Source organism: Podarcis gaigeae (assembly GCF_964106915.1).
Source record: "Podarcis gaigeae genome assembly, chromosome: 7".
Lineage (NCBI taxonomy): Eukaryota > Metazoa > Chordata > Lepidosauria > Squamata > Lacertidae > Podarcis > Podarcis gaigeae.
In genome coordinates, this window is record NC_139683.1 from 87,393,569 (window position 1) to 87,419,299 (window position 25,731).

Sequence of the window (25,731 nt, forward strand, 5' to 3'; positions counted from 1 at the left end):
TAGGAAATCTTAAGAAACTGGTGTGATAGGCATATGGAACCTGATACAGTGGTGCCCCGCAAGACGAATGCCTCGTAAGACAAAAAACTCGCTAGACGAAAGAGTTTTCCGTTTTTTGCATCGCTTCGCTAGACGAATTTCCCTATGGGCTTGCTTCGCAAGACGGAACGTCTTGCAAGTTTTTTTCCTTTTTCTTAAAGCCGCTAAGCCGCTAATAGCCGTGCTTCGCAAGACAAAAAAACCGCAAGACGATGAGACTCGCGGAACGGATTAATTTCGTCTTGCGAGACACTACTGTATTGTACATAATTTAGATGGCAGTCCATTTAAGGCCCATTGAAATCAGTTGAGCAGTTAATGGCTTATTGTCCTCCCCATTTCAACAGGATTAAGTACTTCATTAGAATCACTGTGCTCCACACAGCGCAGAATCTATAGCTCTGTTAGGATAGCAAAATATCTCTTTTTAAAATAGTTTGACAGAAAGGGAAGGCTTTGGAAGCATACATATTTCTACAAGATTCACTATTGTTAATATGTTTACAAATGCATCAGCAGCCAAGAAAAAAGTTACATCAGAACTGTTACATATGGAAAAGTATATGGTTACATATTAACGGCTCAGATTTAAAATGTCAAAGTTGTTTGCATCTATTAAGTGTACTTTTTATAATGTAAATAGGCCTGTGCTCCTCGATTGAAGGGTAGTACAGAAATTTAATTAATAATAATAATTTATTAAATTTATATACTGCCCTTCATCTCAAGGCAGTTCACAAGATAAAAGAACAAAATAAGTAGTTAAAACAAAAACCTCTCCTCTCACAAACACATTTAAAAAACTGTAGAATCATAGCTATCAACTTTTTCCTTTTCTTGCGAGGAACCCTATTCGGAATAAGGGAATTTCCCTTTTTTTAAAAAGGGAAACGTTGACAGCTATGTGTAGAATATCAATCAGCCAACGGCCTGGTTGAAGAGGAATGTTTTTGCCTGGTGCCTAAAGATTTTTAATGAAGGTGCCAGATGGACCTCTCTGGGGAGAGCCTTCTACAAATGGGGAGCCACTGTGGAAAAGGCCCATTCTTGTGTTGCCACCCTCTAGACTTCTCATGGAGGAGGCACACAAAGAAGGGCTCAGATGATGATTGCAGGCTCCGGGTTGGTTTATATGAGGTGAGTTGGTCCTTGAGGTATTGCAGTCCTGAGCTGTTTAAGGCTTTATAGGTCAAAACCAGCACTCTGAATTGGGTCTGGAAGCTAATTGGCAGCCAGTGTAGTCTGGCCAGGATCAGTATATGCTCAAACTGTCTTGCACCTGTAAGCAACCTGGCTGCCAAATTCTGCACCAGCTGAAGTTTCTGAACTGTTTTCAGAGGCAGCCCTACGTATAACGCATTTCAGTATTCCAACCTAGGGGTTTCCAGAGCACAGACAACAGAAGTTAGGCTACCCCTGTCCAGACAGGGGCACAGCTGGGCCACCAGCTGAAGCGGATGGAAGGCAATCAGCACCACTGAGGCCACCTGAGGCTCAAGCGACAGCAAAGGATCCAGGAGTACCCCAAGCTGCTTACCTGCTCCTTCAGAGGCAGTATAACCCCATCAAGAGCAGGCAACCTCCCATCCATCCAGACCAGTGCCTTAGTCTTATCTGGACTGAGCTTCAATTTGTTGGCTCTCATCTGGTCCATTACTGAGGCAAGAAAATGGTCCAGCACACCCACTGTCTCCCCTACAGATGTTAAGGTGAAGTAGAGCTGTGTCATCAGCATATTGCTGACAACGTACTCTGAAACTCCAAATGACCCCTCTCAGCGGTTTCATGCAAACAGCAGAGGGGATAAAATCGAGCCCTGAGGAACTCCACATTGATGGTTCCACGGGGCTGCAGAGCACCCCCCAAGCACCACCCTCTGAGAACCACCATCCAAGCAGGACTGGAACCACTGCAAAGTGGTGCCACCTACCCTCAACACAGACAACTGCTCTAGAAGTCGATGGTATTGAAAGTTGCTAAGAGGTTAAGAAGAATAAACAAGGACACATTTCTCCAGTCTCTCTCCCAGCAAAGGTCAACATAAGGGTGACCAGAACAGTTTCTGTGCCAAAACAAGGCAAAAAAAAACAATTGAAATGGATCTAGAAATTCAGTTTCCACCAAGAGCGCCTGAATCTGGTGCATGAACATCCACTGTAGAACCTTGCCCAAGAACGGGAGTAGTTTTACCACTGTCGCCTTCAAGCAGGCAGGGACCAACCCCTCTCGTAAGGCTGTATGAATCACCTGCCTGGCCCAGCCAGCTGTCTCCTCACTGCTAGTTTTTTATCAGCCACGAGGGTCCAGAGCATAAGTGGTCGCCCTGACTAATCCAAGCACCTTGTCTGCATCCTCAAGCCTTACTAACTTAACAACAACAACAACAACAACAACAACAGGGCTCTTACAAGAGAATTGACAGTCTGCTTCCCAGACACCCAGCATCTCAGCTTTACATAATGGGGCGCATACACAAACCTCAGGCTCAACTCCCCGCCTCCACGTGCAGAACCTTCACTGTGAACTAGGATCCATGAGTAGGCGCTGCTTATGTGATGCTACTTAACACTTAAGTTTGTGTGATAGGAGAGAGCATGTGACCCTAATGTTTGCTCCTCAACTCCACAGCATTTAAGACTTATAATGTAGGTTAAAGTTAGCAAATGCCAAGTGCTTTTTTAAAAAATCTGACACATGTATCCACTACCATTCGTATACTGTCACACCTTCACCCCCAATTCAAAACTGACCAAATTACCAATCATGCTCAAACTGGTCAGATGCCATTCATGAAACTGCATGAGAACAACTTACCTTCTCACTACTTCTTTCCAGCCTTCTTCTCTTTTTTGCCCTCTTTTTGGACTAGTCAGATTCAACTTTATGTTCGGAGACGTCAGAGGCAGAGACACAGATTTATAACTTGTTGTTAAGGAGTTTGGATTAGCTTCACCTTCAAGTCTAAAAACAAAGATAAGTTTGATTACTGATTGCCTGCCACCAAATGATCAAAACCTCAATTCCAATTACTGAATTCCATGTAAGTGAATGATACAAACTGTTATCAACATGGGTCCTCCAAGTGCTCAGGCAGCATAATCCTATTTCCAGATGAGTTCAGGTGAGCACAGAATATGGAACATTTGTTCCTAATACAGGAAGCTCTATCACCAGATCAGCGCTAATGACTATGTAGGGGGGGGGGGCACTTATTTTGATAAAAGATTAATAACTTTTGATAACACTTAATGGCAGCGTAAATTATTTTGCGGCAACAGTTGCATTAATTATGTGCAAAGGGGATGGGGGACTGTTGAACAGCCTGCTTACCTGAATCTATTGTTCTTATGAGTGGTAATTATGCAGATACGCTTAAAGGTTATGAACCTGTGCACAGCATTGTTCAGAACTTTTTGAATTTAAAACTAACTTTGGGCACGAACGATCTGCCCAAGTGTAGTGTAAATGTACCACAACTTCCTGCTTGGCACTTAAGTATCAAAGTTATACAGCTACCTGCAACAAGGAAGACCAACTGTGTGGATGCACAAACATAGGAGATTGGTAAGCTAGTTATTGAGATACTGGATGCAGGTATCATCATATGAACAAGGATAAGGATAGCCCACATCTGAAGTGTCCACTCAGCTGAAGTTGACAACTGGGGACAGGTAGAACAATACATATGGAGCACCATGCAAAGGATGTGACTAGAATGTACTCAAAAACCACCTGGTACTTGGTATTGGGCCAGTTCATGTTACATGGTATGTGAAGAGACCCAATTAGAAAATTCTGAAGATGGCACTTGGATGAAAGACAAAGAAGAAATTCTCCCTAATGATAAAATGGTGGCTGAAAAGAGAACTGAACAGAAAAATGTGGAATTCACCCCATAAGCACTATAGTCAAAGAGCAGATCTTTTATACCAGAAGTATCTAGGTTTAGTTCTAGAAGGTTTGAATGATGCAGAGGCAGAACCTGTGTGTGCCTGGGCAGACCAAAACTGGTATATATTGAAACTATAACTGAAATCCATCTGGCTGTGACCATGAAAAGGACCTTCTCCATAGCTGTACCAAGGCCCTGGTGCTCGCCTCTGAGACAAGTTTGTCATGCTCCTGCCACTTGAAACGATAGTGAATGCCAAAGATTTTAAAAAAAGAAGACGACTTGACTTTGGACTATAACATCTGGTTTTAGTAGCTGGCTGATTTTGAGCTACTTAGATATGTCAGTTGTAATTGTTTCATCTTCTGTTGTTGCTTTTAAATATTTGTTTTATCTTTTTATGCTACATAACAACAACAACAACAATTTATACCCCGCCCATCTGGCTGGGTTTCCCCAGCCCCTCTGCTTAGATCTTGTAAAAACTTGATGTTTTGTTATTTTAATAGTGATGTTCTTAGGTACCTTGTACTATTTATAAAAAATGTAAGGTATGAATCTTTTAAATAATACGGAACTAGCTAATCATGAAGCGTAGGTCTGTAGCCAAAATGTATTCACAGGATCTCTCTAAAACAAGCATGGGAAACTTTTAAAGGGTCTTAATTAGGCCCACAAGGCTGTTTCCCTCTAACCACACCCACTTGCCCACACATGACATCAACTGTGGGGGCAGGCAAACCCACAACTGCAAAGGAATAACCAGGAGCATTAAAGGGAGCTTCCCACTGTTCCTTATCAAGTAGTAAATTCCAGTGGGCCTTTTATTCGGTACTAAATTTTAAAAGGTTCCGAATGCAAGCCTTGCTTGCACAGGGACAATACTGTGGTACCTCGGGTTAAATACTTAATTCGTTCTGGAGGTCCGTTCTTAACCTGAAACTGTTCTTAACCTGAAGCACCACTTTAGCTAATGGGGCCTCCTGCTGCTGCTGCGCTGCCGGAGCATGATTTCTGTTCTCATCCTGAAGCAAAGTTCTTAACCTAAAGCACTATTTCTGGGTTAGCGGAGTCTGTAACCCGAAGCGTATGTAACCTGAGGTACCACTGTATAAAGTGCACCCTAATATTCCCAATAGTTCCTTTCTAGTCATGTCAGGTATGGATGGGACAGGTGGGTGCAGTGGGGGGAAATGGCCTTGTGCATCACGTTAGCCACCCCTGCTCTAGATTATGGGGAATTGGAAACCATTAGCATACTTTGCCTTGGCTAAGCAACACACTTGCATGCTAATGGTCACTGCTCCCACCAACAGGAAACCTTTGATGCAGGAGGATGGCAACTGCTAAGAGGAGCACACAGGTGTTCATGTGCAGAGCAAGCAGCATCTGTTACACCCACCTTCACCACGAGGTCAGAGAACCTGCTGCCCAACCCTGTCTTCAAAGTTACATTCTGGCAAAACTAGATGCTATCATTTGCTGTTACTGTTGTCCTGGAGGATTAGCGTGCAGCTGTTGTTTTTAATTGCTTTGCTTTGTTTTTGATCAGGAGGGATGAATTAGAGGTTACTAAGGAGAGCTCATCTCCTTAGTAACATCCAATTTGGGGAGCTATAAGGTAATTTAAAGCCTCTAATCCCCCAACCTTGAAGCCCAAAGTCCAAAACATGTGCATTCAGAAACAATTCAGCATCAAGCTAGCATGAAAAAGACTCATTAAAAGCTTCAGTAATGGAGATATAACTTGTGACTCACCTGGTTTGCACTTTGGAAACTGAGGTGTTAGTCTTGTCTTCCTGAGAAGGGAGCAGTACTGAGGCATATCGTCTCTCGCCTGAAGAGTGTGTGTCCATAGTGAAGTTTAGTTCCTGGCTTTTACCACCGCTGCTGCTCTCACTATTGCAATCTGTGCTGTCTAAGTTGTCAGAATCACTATTCCCACCAGCACTACCGCCTCTTGGCTCTCCGTTGATTTTATTTTTATCTGCTTTTTGCTGTGCTAGAGTTATATGCTGGTCTGGCAAAATTATCTGCACATTTTGAGGAGTGTCCTTTGTTTTATTCTTCTTATTCTTTCTATTTGTGCTGGGAGTTGTTACCACATTGGCCCTCTTCTTTCCAAAAGCATTTGTGAAAGTAGTTGATGTTGCAGATATTCCAATAGTAGTTGTAGTGGTTGCACTTGGAGGCTCTAAAGGAACTTCTTGATCAACTGAAACAAAACAGATTTTAAAAAAATAAAACTTAATGATGGGAACAGTGCCCCCCCCCAAAAAAACCCTGTATCAGAATGGTAGTGACTTGTACCATGACATTAAAGGCAGAGTTTTTCTGCAAGTTAGACCAGACTTTTAGCATTCTGGTTTTAAATCTATTTTTTAAATGCTTTACTAGCTGTTTAAATCACAACTGATGAATTAAAAAAGCACTTCTTTTGAAACCTGCTATTCTAGGAACTGTTTGTTGATTTTCTTCTGTATGTATCATATAGAACTATATAACATCAATGCATAAGGTACTTTACAGGGTAGCAAGAACTCAGATGGTCTGAAATTGGACAATATTAACATGCAAAGCTTCATTTCAGAGGGATGAGATTCGAAGGTGATTTCAAAAGCTTTAGGGAAGAGGTGGCTTTGGCTGAGTTACTAACAAGGGAGTAAAAAAAGTGACAGTACAACTTGAGCCCCATTTTTGCATTACCCCGGAGTTGCTGCAGAACTCTTTCCCACATGGTTAGGGTAGAGATGAGATGAGCCATTCAGAAGGGGCTGTAACCAGGAATTACTTTACCCAGTGCCATAGGAATAAGTGGTGCTGAAGTCAGTTCCAGTCATCAGAATTATAGTGGGGTGGGGGGGAACCCGGGCCAGGTGGGAAGAAGAAACAGGAAGGGATACTTGAGAGAGAGCAGGTGATTGTTGGATGGCCAAGGGTAATAGACACAGTGCCTACAGTATCCATTATGTAAGACACACAGATCCTTTCCCAAAGCAGAGTTTAAATCTAAAGTTTGACTGGGTTGTGGCAGAAGAGGAAAGATAAAGATTATCCTTTGGGGCTGTCTTGTTAGGTGGGGCATGGGAGGCACTGTAGTAGGCTGGCTCCAGAGCGTCCTAAAGGATCAGTCCAAGGTGGTGCTGGGGGCCTTCAAGTTCTCACCCTTGATCTGTGGGGTGCTTCAAGGTATTATTCTGACCACACGCTGTTTAACATGGAGAGTTGGACTTTGGTGTCACCAATATACAGACAACACCTAGTTCTAACCTACAACCAGGTTTGTTTTTCCCCCAGCTGGAACTCAGTGCCTATAAGAGAACAATGGAAGCTTTCATGGTGAGTTAGGGCACCTCTTTTTCTAGAAAAATAGCATTGCCTGCATCTTCCTGAAGCTGTGGAACATCTGAACAGGTGTCTGAAAATGATTCTGGCATACATGAGGGTGAACATGCTGAGGTTTAATCCAGACAAGACAGAGGTGCTCTCCATGGATGGAATGATTTAACAGTCCTGAATGGGGAAGCACTCTGGCTTGCATCCTGGGATTAGGCTAGGAATACCTTTTACCAGTTTAGGCTGATACAGCAGCTATGGCCCTATCTAGAGAGACCAGACCTTGCCTCAGTAATCCATGCACAAATTACATCCAAGACATTACCATAATGGATTCTTTGTGTGGCTGCCTTTGGAGATGGTCTGGAAACTCCAACTGGTGCAGGTTTCCACTGCTAGGATGCTGGTAGGGGCAAGGGAACTGGAGGACATGACACCAATTCTGTACCAAATGCACTGGTTATAGGTGCCCTATATGGTTGAAGGCCCTATATGGTTTGAGACAGAATTATCTGAAGGATAATTGTATGAAGCATTCATACAAACTTGCCTGGGCACTGAGATAAGTCTCAGAGGCCCTGTTTGTGTACCTTCCTATGATGTCAATTTGGTTGCCAGGCATGAGAAGCGGGGCCTTTTCTGTGGCAGCTCCCAGCCTCTTACACTCCTACACACAGAAGCATAGAAAGTGTGCATTTTTAAATGGGTTTTAAAACCCACCTTTTCCAAAATGTATTTTCTGGACTATGCCTTTTCTTCTCTACAGAGTCATTCTAAATACAACTCTACTAGTTTTATAAATAAGAAAGGAATATAAGCAATGTGTTTGTGTACGATGTACACTGCTAACGGAGTCCCTCACACATGACTTGGATTTCCTTACTCAAATGAAGTGACCAATTATTACCAAAACACATGTAAAAATTACTTTCACTCTGTGCTTTAGAAGAGTTGTAAATCCCAAAAATACAAGTTTAGAAAACTCAGTTGAAGGAGCGATGAATTCCTCACCATCATCATCATTCTCATCTTCATCTTCATCTTCTTGCAGCTCTAGTGTTTCCTTAGGTTTGTGCTCCTCATCTTCTTCCTGTTTTCGTTTTTGCTCTTCTTTCTTCTTCTTCCTCTTCTCCTTCCTCTTCTCTCTTTTTGCTGCAAGAGCCTGCTTTCTACTCTCTTCTCTGGACTGTGGAAAAATAATTTACAATATACCTGATTACACACCAATATAGAATATAAACATATCTACATTGATAACTACAGCAAATGCATTATATAAAGAATTCTAAATTCTCCAGTGTCGTCTTTTTGGCTCGAGAAACCTCAATAGTAGTAGTAGTAGTAGTAGTAGTAATAATAATAATAATAATAATAATAGGCTGGGTAATAATAATAATAATAATAATAATAATAATAATAATAGGCTGGGTTTCCCAAGCCACTCTGGGCGGCTTCCAACCGAATATTAAGAATGTGGCTCATGGGGATGGTTAAGATTTTCAACTGTTAGATCTATACCCATTTGATTTAGAAGTCTTGCTAGCCTGAGTGAAGGAGTGATGGTGGCTTATTCCAGAAAATTAAACTCAGATTAATCCTCTGCTGCATTTATCCCACGCAGGTGCATGAATAAGTCTGAGAGAGGATTTCACTTGATTTATGTAACAGTATTTAAGCAAGGTGATGTACTGTATCATCTTACCTTTTCCAAATCTAGCTCTTTTAGCAGGATGCTTGCGTTCTTATTTGCTTCAGCTGCTTGCTGGTCCTTTGCCTTCACAATTGTTTCAACACACTGGTGACATTTCTTCAGCAAATCCTATACAGTAGAAAGTTTGTGAAAAGGAAAGATAGGTTCAGAAAGTTGCTAGACACCAGGAACTACTTCACTGGCATATACAAATGCAGTACCAGAGAATATGTCTGTAGGTAATGAATTAAAACTAGTGATTTTTTTATTACTGTTCGGCTGATCTACAGTTTTCTGAAAATACAGATTTTAAAGCAATTATCTATTTGTTTGCCATACTTGTGCTAACTGATCTTTCAATGCAAAAAGAGCAGAATTTATACTGAAGCTGCAAGTTTAATACTATAAGAGTTTATTGTTTCGACTGGCAGGCTTGTGCTGGCCAGTTGTCCACCTGCTTACTTTTAGAATACAACTGTAGCATGGCATTCCAAACCTAGAAAGCATTTCTTATGCTGCCCTTGATAACAGGTGCAAAACCATAACTACCAATGGAAGTAAAGGTGATCAGTTTCCTTGGGCATATCCAGATTTGCAGATGTTGGATATGGTACAGACCAGAAAAGCCTTTACTACTTCAGACAAGATTTATTCCCTCCTACCGAATGTTTCCCCATACATATTTCTACTAGGGGAAATCTAGCATCTTAGAGAAGCATTCAGTCCTAGCCTTCTTGCTAACATTTTGGAAGGTCTTTTTTCCAGTGGCAGAAGCATTCAGCCATGCCAATTCACAAAGTCTAACATATTGTGAAGTACAGCCCTTCACAATAGCAGCTGCGAATCTATCTCTATATAATGGTAGTTAAGACATATGCGGTAAAACTGAACACAATATTTTTGTAAAAAAATCCAGTGCTTGTTGAAATTCAGCCATTGGGTATTGGTGGAAGGCAGGTGTGTTGGATAATAGATGCAATGCTTCCCTTGTACATTTCCAATGCAGGCCTGTGAAAATACAAGTTTTCAACAGCCTCGCCCCCTCTCTCTGAACCTCATTTTTGTCCAACCTACATACATTTATTTCCAATTTGTTGTGCACAGTCCACGCAACTTCCATCAAGGATGTGCTTTTTGGATATAATCTCTATTTGAATAAAGTTTTTTTTAAAATAAGCACTTTCAATATTTGGTACATGAACAATGCTGTTCTACCTACATATGAAACATGCATTGCTAATATACTTGTATAGTATAATGTGGTTCCACTATACAGGATCTTGTGAGAGGGCAACTACTGAATCTTGTGAGAGTGATGTAACAAGTGCCTAAAATCCTCCCTTTAGTCTGACCTCATTTTGTGAACTTTTTTTTGTTTTAGACCTTTCCCCTAAATTATTTGGGAGCTGTGATCTTCAACTATAAAAGTCTTGCAATCTTGTTTTTTTGTCTGTTTGTTTTAAGGGGTGAACAGAGACCATCCCCTCCCCACCAACACACCACACCTACAATGGAGAAAATGCCATCACTCAAGAATTCGGGGTGAGGACGCCTAGCTGTTCATTGTCAGATAGCAACTTTGCTTGCAAGTTAATAGATCCAAGTGGTCTAACACTCAGTTTCATAAACATATCACAGAACCAAGACATAATTGTTTCCATTTTTTATAGTCCACCTTTCCTCTAAAATAGCCAAAGTAGGCTATGTTCAACTTCTGTATATATTTGGTTTTCAAGAACACTATCAATATTGATTAGATTTGGCTTCATGCTCAGTAGCATCAATATCTGTTGAATTTATCTATGCATTATTAAAAATAAATATGGGAGCTACTGCTGGGGAAAAACCGCCACTGTTGGTTTTTATCATTATTAAGTTGCAGGTGGTGCACCACATCATTTAAGAACACATTGGGAGCCTTTCTGGCACTCACCTTGTCAGTTATTGTTGCTATGTACCTCATGCATTCAATGTCTGAAGGAAACTGGTTAACTTCTTTTACCAAAAACTGCACTACTCTTACGTGACCCTGAAAAAAAAAGAGCAGCACCAAGGTTTTATTCATTTATCATCTCCTATCAGAATGGTACACACCAATATGTATACACTAAAACATAAAACACCATTAAAAACAGTACAAAATAATCATTAAAACTTTAAACAACTGCATAGGCCTGTCAGCATAACAAGGTCTTCAACAGGAAATCAAAAGCAAGTGTTTCCAGCACAGAACCAGCAACACTAAATACCAGACTTCTGATTGAGGCCAACTGGGCTTCTGAACATGAAGAACAACCAACAGCACTCCTCTAGATGATTTCAGTGATCAGGCTCAAGGATCAGGATTCCTCGAGGTATCCTGGACCCAAGCTGTTCAGGGCTTTGTTTAATCTTGAACTTGGCCAGGGAGCATACAGGCAGCCAGTGTGCATATATGATATGATATGATATATGATATCTATCTATCTATCTATCTATCTATCTATCTATCTATCTAGGTCACATGCTGCCAGTCATCTACCCCCATCTAATTTTAGCTTCCAGACCAAGGGCAGCTCCACATGGAACACATTGCAGCAATCAAATGTCAAGATTAACAATGCATGTGCTACAGTGGCCAAAATTATTCTGATCCAGATATAGTGGTAGCAGACATACCCAACAAAGCTGGTAAAAGGCATGCCAGCCACAGAGGTCACTTGGGTCTGGAATGATAAAGATTTACCTGGGAATAATCCCCAAGCTACGTGCTTCCTCCTTTGGAGAAAGTGCAACCCTGTCTAAAAAAGGCAACTGTCCTATCCTCTGGACACTGAAACCACCTACCTCCAGAATTCAAATGCTGTTTATTTGTCCTCATCCAGATGCTAAATAGTTGAGGACAAAACGGTGCCCCCGTGGAGCCCCACAGCACAGCTGCCAGAAGATTGAAGAGCAGTGCCCCAATGTTACTCTCAGGACTTTACCACACAGCTAGAAATGGAACCTTTGTAAAGAAGGAATTTGATGTTGCACTGTTACAAATGTTTTGTTCTCAACTATTTAACATCTGAATATGGAAGATGCCATTAGGAATTTTGGAGAATGGTGCTAGCACTACACTGCTTTTTTCCTCTATAACATCTGAATCGGGAGAGGCTGTTGAAGCCCTGGACCATTGCTTTTAATGCAGTGGTGGTCTGGATGAGGTTTTTAAATGAGTAATTGCACTACCCCCCTCTTTAAGAGCAGCTGGGACCACCCCATCATGCAGTGATAACATCCTGGACCCATGTAGTCACCCCAAATTCGAGCTAGCTTTGACCAGCCACAGTCTAGAATGCATATGGTCAAAGGCATTGCTGTAAGTATCCTGGCTACATCATCAGGCAACATCAACTGAAAATCATCCAGGTGTAGCACTGGAAATCATGATTGGATAGTGGCATCCAAGTCAAGATGAAGACTTTGCCTTTAAAGGGTATTGCAAACTACTTGCAGATATGATTTCATGGATCTGCTCTCGAATCCAGGGTAACAAGTCTCTGGACCTGCTAGCTGACTCCTTGAGGGAGAAATGGATGCAGTACAATAGGATTATGTCTCCTAACGAGTGTTTGGCCAGTTTGAAAGCAAGATTTCATCACTTTCCATCTCATCAACTGCAGCTCTTGGGAATATGAGCGAGCAATGTGATCTCCACAGCACTGAAGAGGAGGTTTGGGAATGATCATGTCAGCAGCCCTTCTTGTCTCACTGCTCCACAGCAAAACAAGAACCTCAACAAAATCACCTACTTTTTCCACTGGGAAATCCTCCAGAGCCATTAGAGTCCATCACCCTCAGAGCAGACAATCTGAACTGGTCCTCCACTCTTGCAGGCATGAATAGCAGTTACAATAACAAACTTCACCAGGAAGTGGTCTGACCATGACCATTCCCCACCTGAAGACCAAAACATGTTGAGGGTATGTCCTGCTCTGTGTCAGGATCATGACCATTTGAGGCAGTTCCACAATTAATATGGAGAAAGTGAGTAAGTACAACTAGGTAGCAATTATATCATGGGAATCAGCGGACATAAACATTGTTTTAGGCAGGCGAAATTGCTTCTTCAAATGTAAACTACAAACTTTACGGTTCACATCAATTCCTAATGCAAGCTTTCTCAACCTGGTGCCCTCCAAATGTTTTGAACCACTGCCCTCCATCAATCATAATGGCTGGGGGCAGCTGTCAGAAACACACAGCGGGCACTAGGTTGGGGAAGGTCGTCATAAGGCAAACAGCAACAGGAATACAGAAAAAGAGGAAATTTCATTCATTCTAAGATAAAAGATAGGAAAAACCATCAAGTTGACTTTTTCAGATTTAAATTTTGTGAAACATCAATGAGCTTACTTTACGAAATGCAGACATAAGGGGAGTAATTTTTCTGTTATCTGCACCATCCACATCAGCTCCTGCCTGCACAAGCAGCTGAACTACATCAAGGTGGCCACCATTAGCTGCAAGCCAGAGCGGTGTGTTCCCTTTCTTGTTGCGAACATCAATATGTGCCCCCCTGAAAGGAATCAGAATTAAATTCAAGCTGGCAAAAAAATCCAGGCAGAAATTGAAACTACATTTCAGTTCACAAACACTGGTTATATGGAAGCTGCTAAGAACTTCAGAATGTCATCCATGATCTTGAGGTATGTGCTATAAAGACTAAACTGAAATTTAGAATTCCAAAAAGGGGGCCTGCAACAAATTTTTAAGGTCTGAGTTTCCAATCATCCCATCCTTTTCCTAACATGTTAGCACTATATGTCAATTGGAACATGCAAAGTGGCTTTTTTCTCTGTAAGTTTTTATTTTTTATTTCTGCAAACCTTGCCAAGCATGCTGATACTTCCCTCTTATGCATGGGAATGAATTGACTTTACTATCTTACAAGTGGGGGTCTCACAACTAAGTGCTGCGGTGTTATCATGGGTGCATATATTATGTGAACTTGTGGCTGAGGAAGTGGAAAACACAAAAGTGAGCATCAAAGACAGGAGTTTCTGGTCTGACTTAATGTGTAAAATACATATTTTTAGTTACATTTTTTTTAGTTACAGTCTGCATGAAAATCAATAGAGCAATGGTCTTTGTAAATGCAACTCAGTGCTTCACGTGGCCCAAAGGAAAGTCTAAAGGGGCAGCTTTAGAATAGTGACCACCCCTGATTGGCAATATCAACAGTGAATTATACTGCAGGGTTGTTGCATGCTACTTTCTGAACCCAGCTTGCAATGTGGGGATAAATGCAATGGATAACAGTGCAGGGTTTGTACTCTGGTTCAGTCCAACCAGTAAAGCGTGTTAAATACTGCAATATGGAGAATGAACTTCATTTGAGATGGTTCTCTGCACCTCTTAACATCTGTCTCTCTCCTACAATCCTTTCCAGTTGCTCCACTCTGTTTCCCCTTCCACCCAGTTGGCAATTCCCCCTTCACTTAAATAGCCCAGTTTGTAGATTACAGTAGACACAGGAATGGGAACCTGCACACATCCAAATGTCATTGGACTAAACTCCCATCAACCACAGTCAGAATGACCAATGGCCAGAGATGATGGGAATTGCAGAATTTAACATCTGGAGGGTCACAGCTTCCTCACCCCTTTAGTAAGCCATAGTCAATGGTTTACTCCAAACATGATGATTGCAACATTTTCACACAGCCCCTCTAGCTAGCAGGAGCAACAAACCAGGTTTAGCATTATGTCCAACACCAGGTAGTTTGTTTCATTCAAACAAATCATGACTGGTAAGCCTGGCTTAACTTTGTGGTTTGTTAGGAGCAGAACTTTAGTATATTACAATGCTAAGTTCCACTAGTTAGAGGGAAGGAGTGAAGCAGGAGCCTTCTGCAGTCACATGGTAAACCATTAACTATGGTCTACTATGATGTGTGAATGCTGCCAGTCTCAACGTTCTATGCCATTGAATTTCTAAGGAACTATTTCAGTTTTTGCTCCTCCCTGTGGCTTTTTTATATAGTGCTGCAAAACCACCAGGTTCTTCTGAGTCTGCTGGTACCTACTTTTGTATGTGGGTACTCTAGTCATTATGGTTATTCATGTAAAAAAAAAAAAATGACATACCGATTAATCAGGAGCTCACAAAACTTGTAGTGGCCTTTATCTGCTGCAATTGTTAAAGCAGTATCTCTTGAGGAAGGCACAGGAGGAGCATTGACATCTGCTCCTTTATCAAGAAGAACTCTTCCAACTTCAGCATAACCTCCAGAAGCAGCTTCCATCAGAGGGGTGAGCCCAGTCTGTTTAAAAGAATGTTTTAATAGTCTATATAAAGCAGTTCTAAACATAATCTAGAAAGTTGCCAACCTCTTTCACTATGTAAGGACCCCAATGCATGCAAGACCTATCAACATGACTCAGGGTAGCTAGAGTTACAGATAGGTAGCCGTGTTGGTCTGCCATAGTCAAAACAAAAAAAAATTCCTTCCAGTAGCACCTTAAAGACTAACTAAGTTAGTTCTTGGTATGAGCTTTCATGTGCATGCACACTTCTTCAGATACACTGTGTACTCTTAATCCTTTTCAGATCCAGAATTCATCTTTAACACCCACCTCCAATATAGGAGCCACTCAATTTTTTCACTGTTCATCTTTTGCCTTTTCTCTCTAGGACCACCAGCAAAAAAAGAGGCTATTGGAACATGGAGTGCCTCTCTACTTTACAGTTACAATCTATTATACAACAGCAAGAAAAAAACAGCTGCCAAAATTCCCTATTCCACACAAAAGTACGTAAGTTTCATATCTGCTTCAATTTTGTCTTCACTCTAATTTAATATCAAAACAAGTGGTGTGGTGCATTTTAGGCTGCAATCCACCTTAGCTTGGATAGGTGCAACCCACTATGTGAAAACCAGTATGATAACCAGTAAGGTATCTTACCATCAGGTATAGCATTTGAGACAATGTCAGCCATGATGTTGTATCATGAATAATGGTACATTTACTAAAGTAAAAGCAATAAAGCCTTCCAATACTCAGTGATGGACAAGATAAGTTGGCTTGATTTCAAATTACTGAAATAGTTAAAACCGGAAGCTTTAAACTAAGTCTATTGCCAAAACCATTTTTACCACAAGTCTATTTGAGAAGAAAGCTATCTGCAGGCTCACCTTTGCCCTATGTTCAACATTGGCTTTTCTGTCCAAAAGCAGGCTGACCACCTCTGCTCTGCCCTGGAAACAGGCCAAAGTGAGCGCTGTATTCCGATTGGTCTCAATCTGAGCATTTATATCAGAGCCCATATCAAGCAACAGCTTCACTGCAGGAACATGGCCATTCATAGCCGCCAACATCAGAGGAGAAATGCCGAGCTTACTCCCAGTCCTAGAGGGAAGAGATAATTAATACAACCACCAGAACAAAAGAACCTGGACAAATGGATAGAAAACAAGTCCCCCCCCCCCCCTGAAAGAATAGACACAGGTTTACAGAAAAATGGAAGACAAACCTAACTGACAAAAGCAGACCAGAGCAGACTAAAGCAGACTGGTCTCAGTTGATACCACCATTTTACATGCTAAAAACACTAGCAGGAATTTGAGGGGGGAAATCTACTAACAAAGTATGTGAGCTTTTAATATATAAAAAATAGACATCAATAAATTGCACATTTGTTACGAGGAGCCCGTTTTATGATAGTTTAATACAACTGAATAGGATCAAAATAGATCAGTTGACTTAGACATCCCCTTTATTCCTCCTCCCAGGATAGAACCAGAAGTGGCAAATGCAGCATGCCACAGAGCCCAATAAACACAGCTTGTTACCTTGAATTAATTTCCGCTCCAGCATTAAGCAGGATCTTAATAATATTAACATATCCCCCAGATGCGGCAAGACTAAGAGGTGTATAATCAGACACATTCCTGTGTTCTTTATTTGCTCCTCGTGCCAGCAGTAAGTCAACAACCTGAAAGGTACAATATTAGCAGGATCAGAGGATAACAACACTCTGGCACTGGGTGGAATTCGCAAACAGCCAAACTGTTAAATCTATAAATAGCTAGAATACAAAATGGCAAGTCAGGGAACCAAGGTTCTCTTTTAATCCTTTCTTTTCCTCAATGGCTATACAAAGAACCAGTTGCCAACTGTCATTAGCGTATAGAGAGATTATGGCAGCAGAGCACTCCTCAAAATTAGTTTCACTAGTTTGTACGTTTTTAATGGTACTGAGAATCCTACAATAGTCTATATCAAGGTTTCCCAAAGTTGGGTCTCCAGATGTTTTGGGACTACAATTCCCACCATCTCTGATGACTGGTTTGCTAGCTAGGGATGATGGGAGTTGTAGTCAACAGCTGGAGACCAAAGTTTGGGAAACCCTGCTCTATATACAAAAAATCCACAGAACAGGTCGCTTACCATGAAGGCTCTTTCTGGTTTGATGTAGAGGCATCCAGAATGGGCTGTCTTGTTGTACTGCCCAGGACACAGAGTACTCATGTGACCTGAAATTGTGTGGCTCCAGACTCTTCTCCACTTTCCTGCCTTGACCAGGAACAGAGCCCTCTATTCTAGCTTCCCTCTCTTTCATTCCTGCAACAGGCTTCTAGGACTTCAAGAATTTCAAAATCGTGGCAAGTGTGTGATCAATGGAAATGTAACATTTGTCAAAGTCTCTAGATTGCATTGTGAGGCTTGAAAGCAGCAATTCTTTTTCCCCTGCAGATCCCAACATGCCCTTTTTAGTTTGACTGCATGGAGGAAAGTTTCCTTCTTACAGAATGCCATAGTTTTCTTTTTCCTTTTCAAACGGATCTTGGAGAAGGCAACAAAAAGGTACTAGTAACAAGAACTGAAAAAGGTAAAGCTGGTGAAGGTGTAGAAGCTACTGAAGTCACAAAAGGTGTTGCAGAAGTGAGAGAAAGGACATGGAAGATTCAGCTCTGTTCCTGGGCAAAGCTGGCTGAAGAGTAAAATCTCTCTTGGACTCAGATCTGGTATACAGTTACAGGTGGGATGTGGGTGGTGCTGTGATCTAAACCACTGAGCCTCTTGGGCTTGCCAATCATAAGGTCGACAGTTCAAATCCGTGCGACAGGGTGAGCTCACGCTCCTGCCAACCTAGCAGTTCGAAAGCATACTAGCATGAGTAGATAAAGAGGTACCATGGCATCAGGTAAACAGCATTTCCATGCACTCTGGAACTTGTCAAGGTGTTCCATGCGCCAGAAGTGGTTTAGTCATGCTGGGCACATGACCCTGAAAAGCTGCCTGTGGACAAACACCAGCTCCCTCGGCTTGAAAGTGAAGATGAGCACCACACTCCAATGACAAATTCGACCCAGGAGTCCTTTACCTTTTACAGTTACAGGTTACATGATACCTGCCCATCCTGAGCAGTATGGGGAGTATGGACAGTCCAACTTGGATGCCTTTTTCACACCAGAGAAGATTTTGAAGAATCTTGTTTGCCAGACTGACAAAATCAAATCTATCAAGAGCCATTTTAAAGAATGTTTGTAGGAAACAAATTTTTACTACTGGCAATCCACAAATTAAAAAATTAAACATGTTCAATACAATATATATACTTATAAACTAAAATATACCAAAAAAAAAAAATAATGTTTCAGGGAGCAAGGGGACATATCAGGCTGCTACATTCATGCTCTCTTCTCCTAACTTAAGAGTAAAAAATATGATATATTATAACATTTACCTCTTGGCGTCCACCAGAGCATGCTAATGAAAGTGGAGTGTCCTTAGTACGTTCAGATTGTGCTTCGATATCTCCACCCTTGTCTAGAAGGATCTCTACAACACCAACATGTCCAGCAGTTGCAGCTAAAATTAGCGGTGTAAATCCTAATAGAGATTATTATATTAGTTGCCATTTTCAAAAGAGGCAAAGAGGTAGAAAGAAAAGTTGTGTATTAAAACCAGTAATTCACAATAAATATTGGCAATGGAAATCACTGAACAGTCAGTGTTTGAGTTTGTGATAAAGCACTTGTGGTGGGGGACAAAAAGCTAACAAGAAGCCTCTGCTTAAAAAACATATCCTCCATTCACAGTTAATGCTCAAAGTTCCATATAACAAACATTAAATTCCCCCCAAAACTGTTTCAAAGCAGTTTTTCTTCTATGAGCTAGAAAGTTATGAAAAGTAATGGAATGTCCAATATCCATGCATCAAGCCCTGAAAAAAATACCAACAAACAGCAGCACTTCAGTAGCTTACCCTTCTTGTCTCTGTGTTCTATACTGGCACCACGTGCTATCAATACAGAGACGAGCTCTTCGTGACCACCAGCACATGCAAGAGTCAGCGCAGTATCGTGGTTACTCTCCGTCTTAACGGTAGAAAGGATATGTTAGGTTTACTACATACACACCTTATTACTACTCTCTTATATAACAGAAAGAACTATTATATCAAAAACAGCTTTGTAACTTATCTACATTACTCACGTGGGCATCAATGTCAACTGAAGGATACGTGGGGAGCACAGATTGAGAAGTGACACTGAGTGTTTGCGAACAAGGTTCAGGTGTAGGCGATTCTGTAGCATGGGAAGAATTGGAGCCAGTAGGCACTCTGCTATTAACAGCTGGAAAAAAGGATAACATTTAACATCACTTGCATAAAGAGCTCCTTTCCCAGAGAAATCATGTCTTATTAATTACTAAACTTGTTATAGAATAATGAACTAACAGGGAAATGCAAAATTGTACCCCAACCCCAGAAACACTTAGGATAGATTTTCACTTTAAATTTTGTACTCTGGTGTGTGGGTATGTATACACACTCACACCCTAAAGAGTGTGAAGGGCACACATGTAAGATCTGAAGCATACCCCTTTAAAATATTTGGAAGCAGGCATAGGAAAATATCTCTCCTCATCCCCCAAAATCAAGACAGGCATCATATTTTACATGTGTAATCTCCTTCAAACTTGATGGACTACACTGGTATGACAGACTTTAGCATCAATATGCTATGGTTCTATCTGACTTTCCAGCTACACTCCTGAAGCCGCACAATAATAAAATACAACATGTAAAGAACTGACTCACAGATACCCAGTTTCAGTGAATTTTGATTCTAAGTAAGCAAGCTCAGCGAAAATTAATTGCAAACCTGCATTGGGTAACTCAAGGTCCTACTATTATAGAAAAAAATCTCTACACATTTTTTTCTGAAACATGCACACTTTGACACTATTACACCCCTCCCTATATTTGCCTTTATTCTAAATTAAGCCTTAAGTATTGTAACCTTTACTTGCAGGAGCTGCTCTGGCTCCTTGATCATGACCAGAACTGCACATAGTATTCAAAGTGTGATTGTACCATAGATTTATATAAAGACATAACACTATCAGAAGTTTTAGTTTAAGGCATTTCCCTAAAGGATTCCAGCTGCCACATATTAGGTTAACATTTTCATTGAGCTATCCACCAAAATCAGCTATTGAATGCTCAGACTCCATTAGGAGTTATGATTTTTCACTCCAACTTGCACAATTTTGCAGAATTTGTCACTGTAATACCTATTCACCCACTTTGGAGCTCTTCACAATCCCTTTTCATTTTTACCACACTGAAAAATTTGGTGTCATTAGAAAATTTGGTCACCTCAACTCCAGGTGATTTATGAACAATTTAAAAAGCACCAATCCTAATATAAATCATTTGGCAATGGCCATTCCTCACTTTTTCCTTTGTGAGAACTGTCCAGTTATTCCTAATTCTCTGCTTCCTGCCCTGTTATTTGTATATATTTTATTTGTATATGTTGCTTGTTTTATGTTGCTATGGCTAATGTGAATAAAGTTTATCTTATCTTATCTTATCTTCCTGCCCTGTAACTAGTTAATCTTATCCTGTTACTCCTAAGCTTATTCAACGAATTTTGGTGAAGGACTTTTATAAAAAGCTTTTTCAATGTATACAATATTGACTGGATCACCCCATCTACATATTCAAAGGCATTCTAAAGTAACTAAGAGATGACTGCTGTTGAGATTTGTGATTGTATCTAAGTGCTGCAGAATCCCATCATGAGACATTTTCTAGACTGTTAAATCTTTTACATATAAGCAGGTGACACTTTCACAATTTACATTTTGTGGCTTAAAGCTAACTAGGCCAGATTATTTTGTTTTACAGGAAATAAGATGTATGAAACAATACTTAACCATCAAATAGTACTAAAATTGTTATGTCAACTGCTTATAAAAAACTACTGCTATGAAAACATTACATTTAAGATTAAAATTCCCATCTGCTGAATGGTCATTACACACTGGGTTAGATCCACACTATTCACACACAGAACACCATGCTGGAGGAAAGTGGGGAAGAAATTTTCACCGATTCCCTAATTCTCTTGTTCTGGAGTGGTGTTTGAAATTCCCTGGGTGCCAGGTGCATTTTGCTGCTGAAACAAGTCCAACTGCAACTACATGGAGATTTCTGGGTGCCATGTTGGCAACTGACATTTCCATCGAGCCAGCTGACTCATGTGCGGCAAAAGATGCATGTCATGTGCTTTTGTGCTACCATGCAAATCATGGACCCCTTGCTGGGCATCTTAGTCCTTTATCATCACATCAAAAAAATTAAGTGTGTAGCTCAGTACAGATATATTTGACTGTACTGCAGCCTTTCCACAGGCCACCCAAATGGAACTCACAGACTACAGTTTTAAAACCTCTGCCTTAGTCCACAGTTAATACTATTTCCAGTTTCTTGCATACTGGCAGTGTTAGAAAATCAATATAAGCTAGGAGTCAAATGGCTCCTTTAACAAGGGTCACAGTCGCCAAAATGGAATGCCTAGTTGCCATTTTTGGACCAGATGGCTTGAAAGTCCTATTTTTCAAAACAATTTTTTGGTTCCTGAAATTCATTCTGATGGTACCTGACGTTTCCAACCATCTGGAGGTGCATGCCTGGGGATTCTTGGATCCTGACTGTTTCCATACACTAGCAACACAATCTGTATAATTCTATCTGCTATATTTTATCTGCACAGTCAGGATCCAAGAATCCCCAGACATGCACCTCCAGATGGTTGGAGAGATCAGGTACCATCCTGGCGCCTAGGCATCTTCACTTGGCGCAAGTGGCTGATAGCCATGTGCAAAATGTGCCAGGCGAATTTCGAACGCTGCATACTGGGAGAAGTGAATTGTTGCAAGAGCAAGCTACTGTCAAGCAATGTAGCTGAGATAATAGAATTGTAATATTGGAAGGGACCTGTAAGAGCCATCTAGTCCAAGCCTGACCACTGGTCCTGCTAGCTAGGGACAATGGGAGTTGTAGTCCAACCACAGCTGGAAATCCCAGTTTGGGAAACCCTGATCTAGATGAATCCTCTGTTGGATCTTGGCCCTTTCTGCAAATAAAAATAAGCCTTTCCATTTGCATGAGGTCAAGTCTGGATCCAACCCATTCCAAATGAATTGAACACATGAAAAGAACAAATGTAAGCAATAAATTTCAATATTTCCATACCAGTTATTTTTAAAAACAACTGACAATGCAGTCTTCTTTACATTGAATGAAATGTAAATACACAAAAGGGTATTCAAATGGATTGAGGATTGCGAGTAAACCTGACTGTACACAATGTATACCATGACCATTTTTTCTTTAAGTGCCTTTCAAGTAGGGAGGACACTTGTTTTGGTTTCACATTAAACCTTGAGGTCAACTGAACTTAGGCTGATCAGAGTGGTATTAAAAGCAGTAGCTTACACTATAGAACTTGAGTAAAGAATTGTGCACAAAGCTTGCTACTATTTCCCACCTAACTTGCAACAACTTTCTACACCAGGGATGGACAACTTGTCTCCCTCCAGAGGTTGCTGAACTTCCAACTCTCTTCATCACTGACCACTAGTCATATTTGCTGAGGCTGCTGGGAAGTGGATTCTGACCACCTCTGGGGGGCCTCACCCATGTACTACACAAATTCCAGCAGTGGAACAAAGTAGTACAAAAAAAGGAGCAGTGTGTAAAACAAGAGCTTCTGAGAGCTTTCCAATTTACTATATAAAACTTTCACCAGCTAACTGTTCAAAGTTGTCAATATCGGCTGACAACACTGTAAGGTGGAGATCATTTTGCATGCATTCAACCAATGCGCAACTGACTGCTTTTGGAATAGGCCAGAATGGAGCGCAAGAGGGTTGGCTTCTGTGCACTCCGCTGACGTGCTCAGGGCCAGGAAGGCAATCCCTGTAAAAATCAGGGGGAGGGAACTGTATAGACATATGAGTGACATCTCATCTCTGAACTTGAATATAACTTCATAATTTAAATACACCAGGGAAACAAGTTCTGTTTCTGAAATTTATGTGACATCCCTGAAATTGATGCTTTCAACTTCCAAGTTCCCAGATCAGTTCACACTCAGTCACAGAAGACACCATACCACATACATTAAAAAGAGTTAATTTTTTAAAACATAAAACACTAAAAGCGACCCTGAGTTGTGCTTTCACAAATCACTGTTAGCCATTATATACCTACAGAAGTTAAGTTCACTCAAATCTCCCCAGAAAAATGCTGAAGCGTAAATGATTGGAATAAAAGACTGGACTAGATTGCAGTTGGACTAGATGATCCTCAGGGTACTTTCCAACTCTACAGTTCTATGATCCTTCTATGTTTTCATTTCTCGTGGACAACTTAAAATGGGTGCTTTAACTTTTGAAATGTAAGTATGTAATGCACCCATGGTCAATGTCAACAGAGACAATATCCAAATCTTTATGGACCAACTGAAGTGACATACCATATTTACTCGAGTCTAATGTGCCATCAAATATAATGCGCACCTCAATTTTCAGAACCTTGAAACCTTGAAATCTAATGTGCACCTTAATTTTCACACTGTAATTTGGCCAAAAAAGGTGAGTGTTAGATTCGAGTAAATATGGTAGCTTACATTACAAGAAGGCACTAGGTAGAAAAGACAGTACTTGCATTTATAGTCCCAGCACAGCCAGTGGCAGTTTACAGGTAACAAACTAGTGGTAAGGTTACTGCCTCTAAAGAATTTACAATCTACAAAGATAAGGGAGCAGGATGGAAAGTATGGCAGAGAACCCCAAAGGTAACATGGAACAATTAAATAGTCTGTGTCTCAAATAGGGATGAGAACAAGGAGATGGGGCCAAAGACCTTGTAGAAAAATTGCCCGAGAAGGGATTTGTAAGGAAAGAGGTGGTATCATGTAAATGTTTGCTGAAAGAGTCACAAAGGAGAACAAGGAACAATGGGGGCATTTAAGAGTCCATGGAACTGACTGCATCACATTCCACAAATTAAATTAAATTAACCATTGCCTATCCAAGAATACAGTTAGACACGAAACTAAAACTTACTGTTTTGCAGTGCTTAATTTTGAGGACCCATCTGATATACAGCTACAACTTGATTAAAGAGAATTCAACTGATCACCCTTCTCCAATCTCTCAGAAGAGCATGCAGCAAGCAGGACAGACACAGGAATACAAGAGATTTCCTAATCCTTCTACCTCAGAGAAGGAAACTAACGCAGCAAGGCACAAGAGAGGGGTGGTATGGCACACAATGGAGGAGTAATAAATGTATGTGTGCACCCACACCCACAATCCTCTGGCATTTCACTTCCAAGCTTTCATTGATCACAACATCTGCACTCTCTCTCTCTCTCTCTCTCCCCCCTCTCTCTCTCACACACACACCGCCGCCTGCACAGTTCATTGCCAATACAGTGGTTCCCCGCAAGACGAATGCCTCGCAAGACGGAAAACTCGCTAGACGAAAGGGTTTTCCATTTTTTGAGCTGCTTCGCAAGACGAATTTCCCTATGGGCTTGCTTCGCAAGACGAAAACGTCTTGCAAGTTTGTTTCCTTTTTCTTAACACCGTTAATACAGTTGCGACTTGACTTTGAGGAGCAACTCATAGAACGCAGTGTACATAGTAGCCTTTTTTGAGGTTTTTAAAGACTTTGGTGATTTTTGAAGCTTTTCCAAAACTTCTTTTGCAGCCATTTGGTAAGTTAAGCTTTTAAAACTTTTTTTGGGGGGTTTTGGATTTTGGGTTGGGGTGTTTGGAATTCAAGGACTTGGTGTTGGGGAGGGGTTTGCAAGAATCTGGAAGCTTGTGTGTTTTTTCTGCATTTTTATGATTTTCTGTGACCATTGGGCCACTCTGCTGTTTTTTTAAAAAAATTCTGGATTTGAATTTCTGTGTGCTGGGTGGCTGGGAGAACAGTTGGGGAGGGGTTTGCAAGAATCTGGAAGCTTGTGGGTTTTTTTCTGCATTTTTATGATTTTCTGTGACCATTGAGCCACTCTGCTGTTTTTTTAAAAAAATTCTGGGTTTGAATTTTGAAATGCTCTTTACAGTATGTGTGACTTTAAAGAGCACTTAATAAACTCTTGTTGTACCAAATTTGGCTTTGTTTGGACTTTTTTCGACTATAGGAACGCATTAATTGATTTTCAATGCTTTCCTATGGATTTCGTGCTTCGCAAGACGAAAAATTCGCTAGACGAAAAAATTCGCAGAACGAATTAATTTCGTCTTGCGAGGCACCACTGTAAAGATCTATCAACCACCAGACACAGCAAGTACAGGACCCTCCTTCAGAGACCAATGGTCTTTTTAAAGAGGTAAGAAGAGGCACCAGCAGTTCTACATCTTCCTTTGGCTGGGCTAGCTGAATAATGATGTTGGGAAGAGTGAGCAAGCCATGAGCCAATTTAACAAA

The 25,731-nt window shown here is 40.9% G+C and overlaps 1 protein-coding gene and 1 long non-coding RNA gene across 24 annotated transcripts in view; one reads left to right on the top strand and one right to left on the bottom strand.

The window, feature by feature from the left end:
* Positions 1-25,731, bottom strand: part of LOC310848927 (ankyrin repeat and KH domain-containing protein 1-like) — a 91,167-nt gene that overhangs the window by 13,017 nt on the left and 52,419 nt on the right. For all 23 annotated transcript variants that reach the window (XR_014566699.1, XM_083748533.1, XM_083748532.1 and 20 more), the window contains 12 exons: positions 19,428-19,567; positions 19,198-19,309; positions 18,676-18,821; positions 16,778-16,920; positions 16,121-16,334; positions 15,072-15,247; positions 13,338-13,500; positions 10,891-10,986; positions 8,970-9,086; positions 8,279-8,453; positions 5,690-6,146; positions 2,854-3,000 (listed from right to left, as the gene is read on the bottom strand). Coding sequence is in view for 22 of the 23 variants with exons in the window: in XM_083748533.1 (XP_083604659.1) it covers positions 2,854-3,000; positions 5,690-6,146; positions 8,279-8,453; positions 8,970-9,086; positions 10,891-10,986; positions 13,338-13,500; positions 15,072-15,247; positions 16,121-16,334; positions 16,778-16,920; positions 18,676-18,821; positions 19,198-19,309; positions 19,428-19,567 (2,086 nt within the window). In the remaining variant the exon portion in view is untranslated. The remainder of the gene's footprint in view (positions 1-2,853; positions 3,001-5,689; positions 6,147-8,278; positions 8,454-8,969; positions 9,087-10,890; positions 10,987-13,337; positions 13,501-15,071; positions 15,248-16,120; positions 16,335-16,777; positions 16,921-18,675; positions 18,822-19,197; positions 19,310-19,427; positions 19,568-25,731) is intronic.
* LOC310849004 lies at positions 44-25,412 on the top strand. Its single transcript, XR_014566728.1, has 2 exons — positions 44-103; positions 24,782-25,412. It is a non-coding gene; the product is annotated as an uncharacterized lncRNA (long non-coding RNA).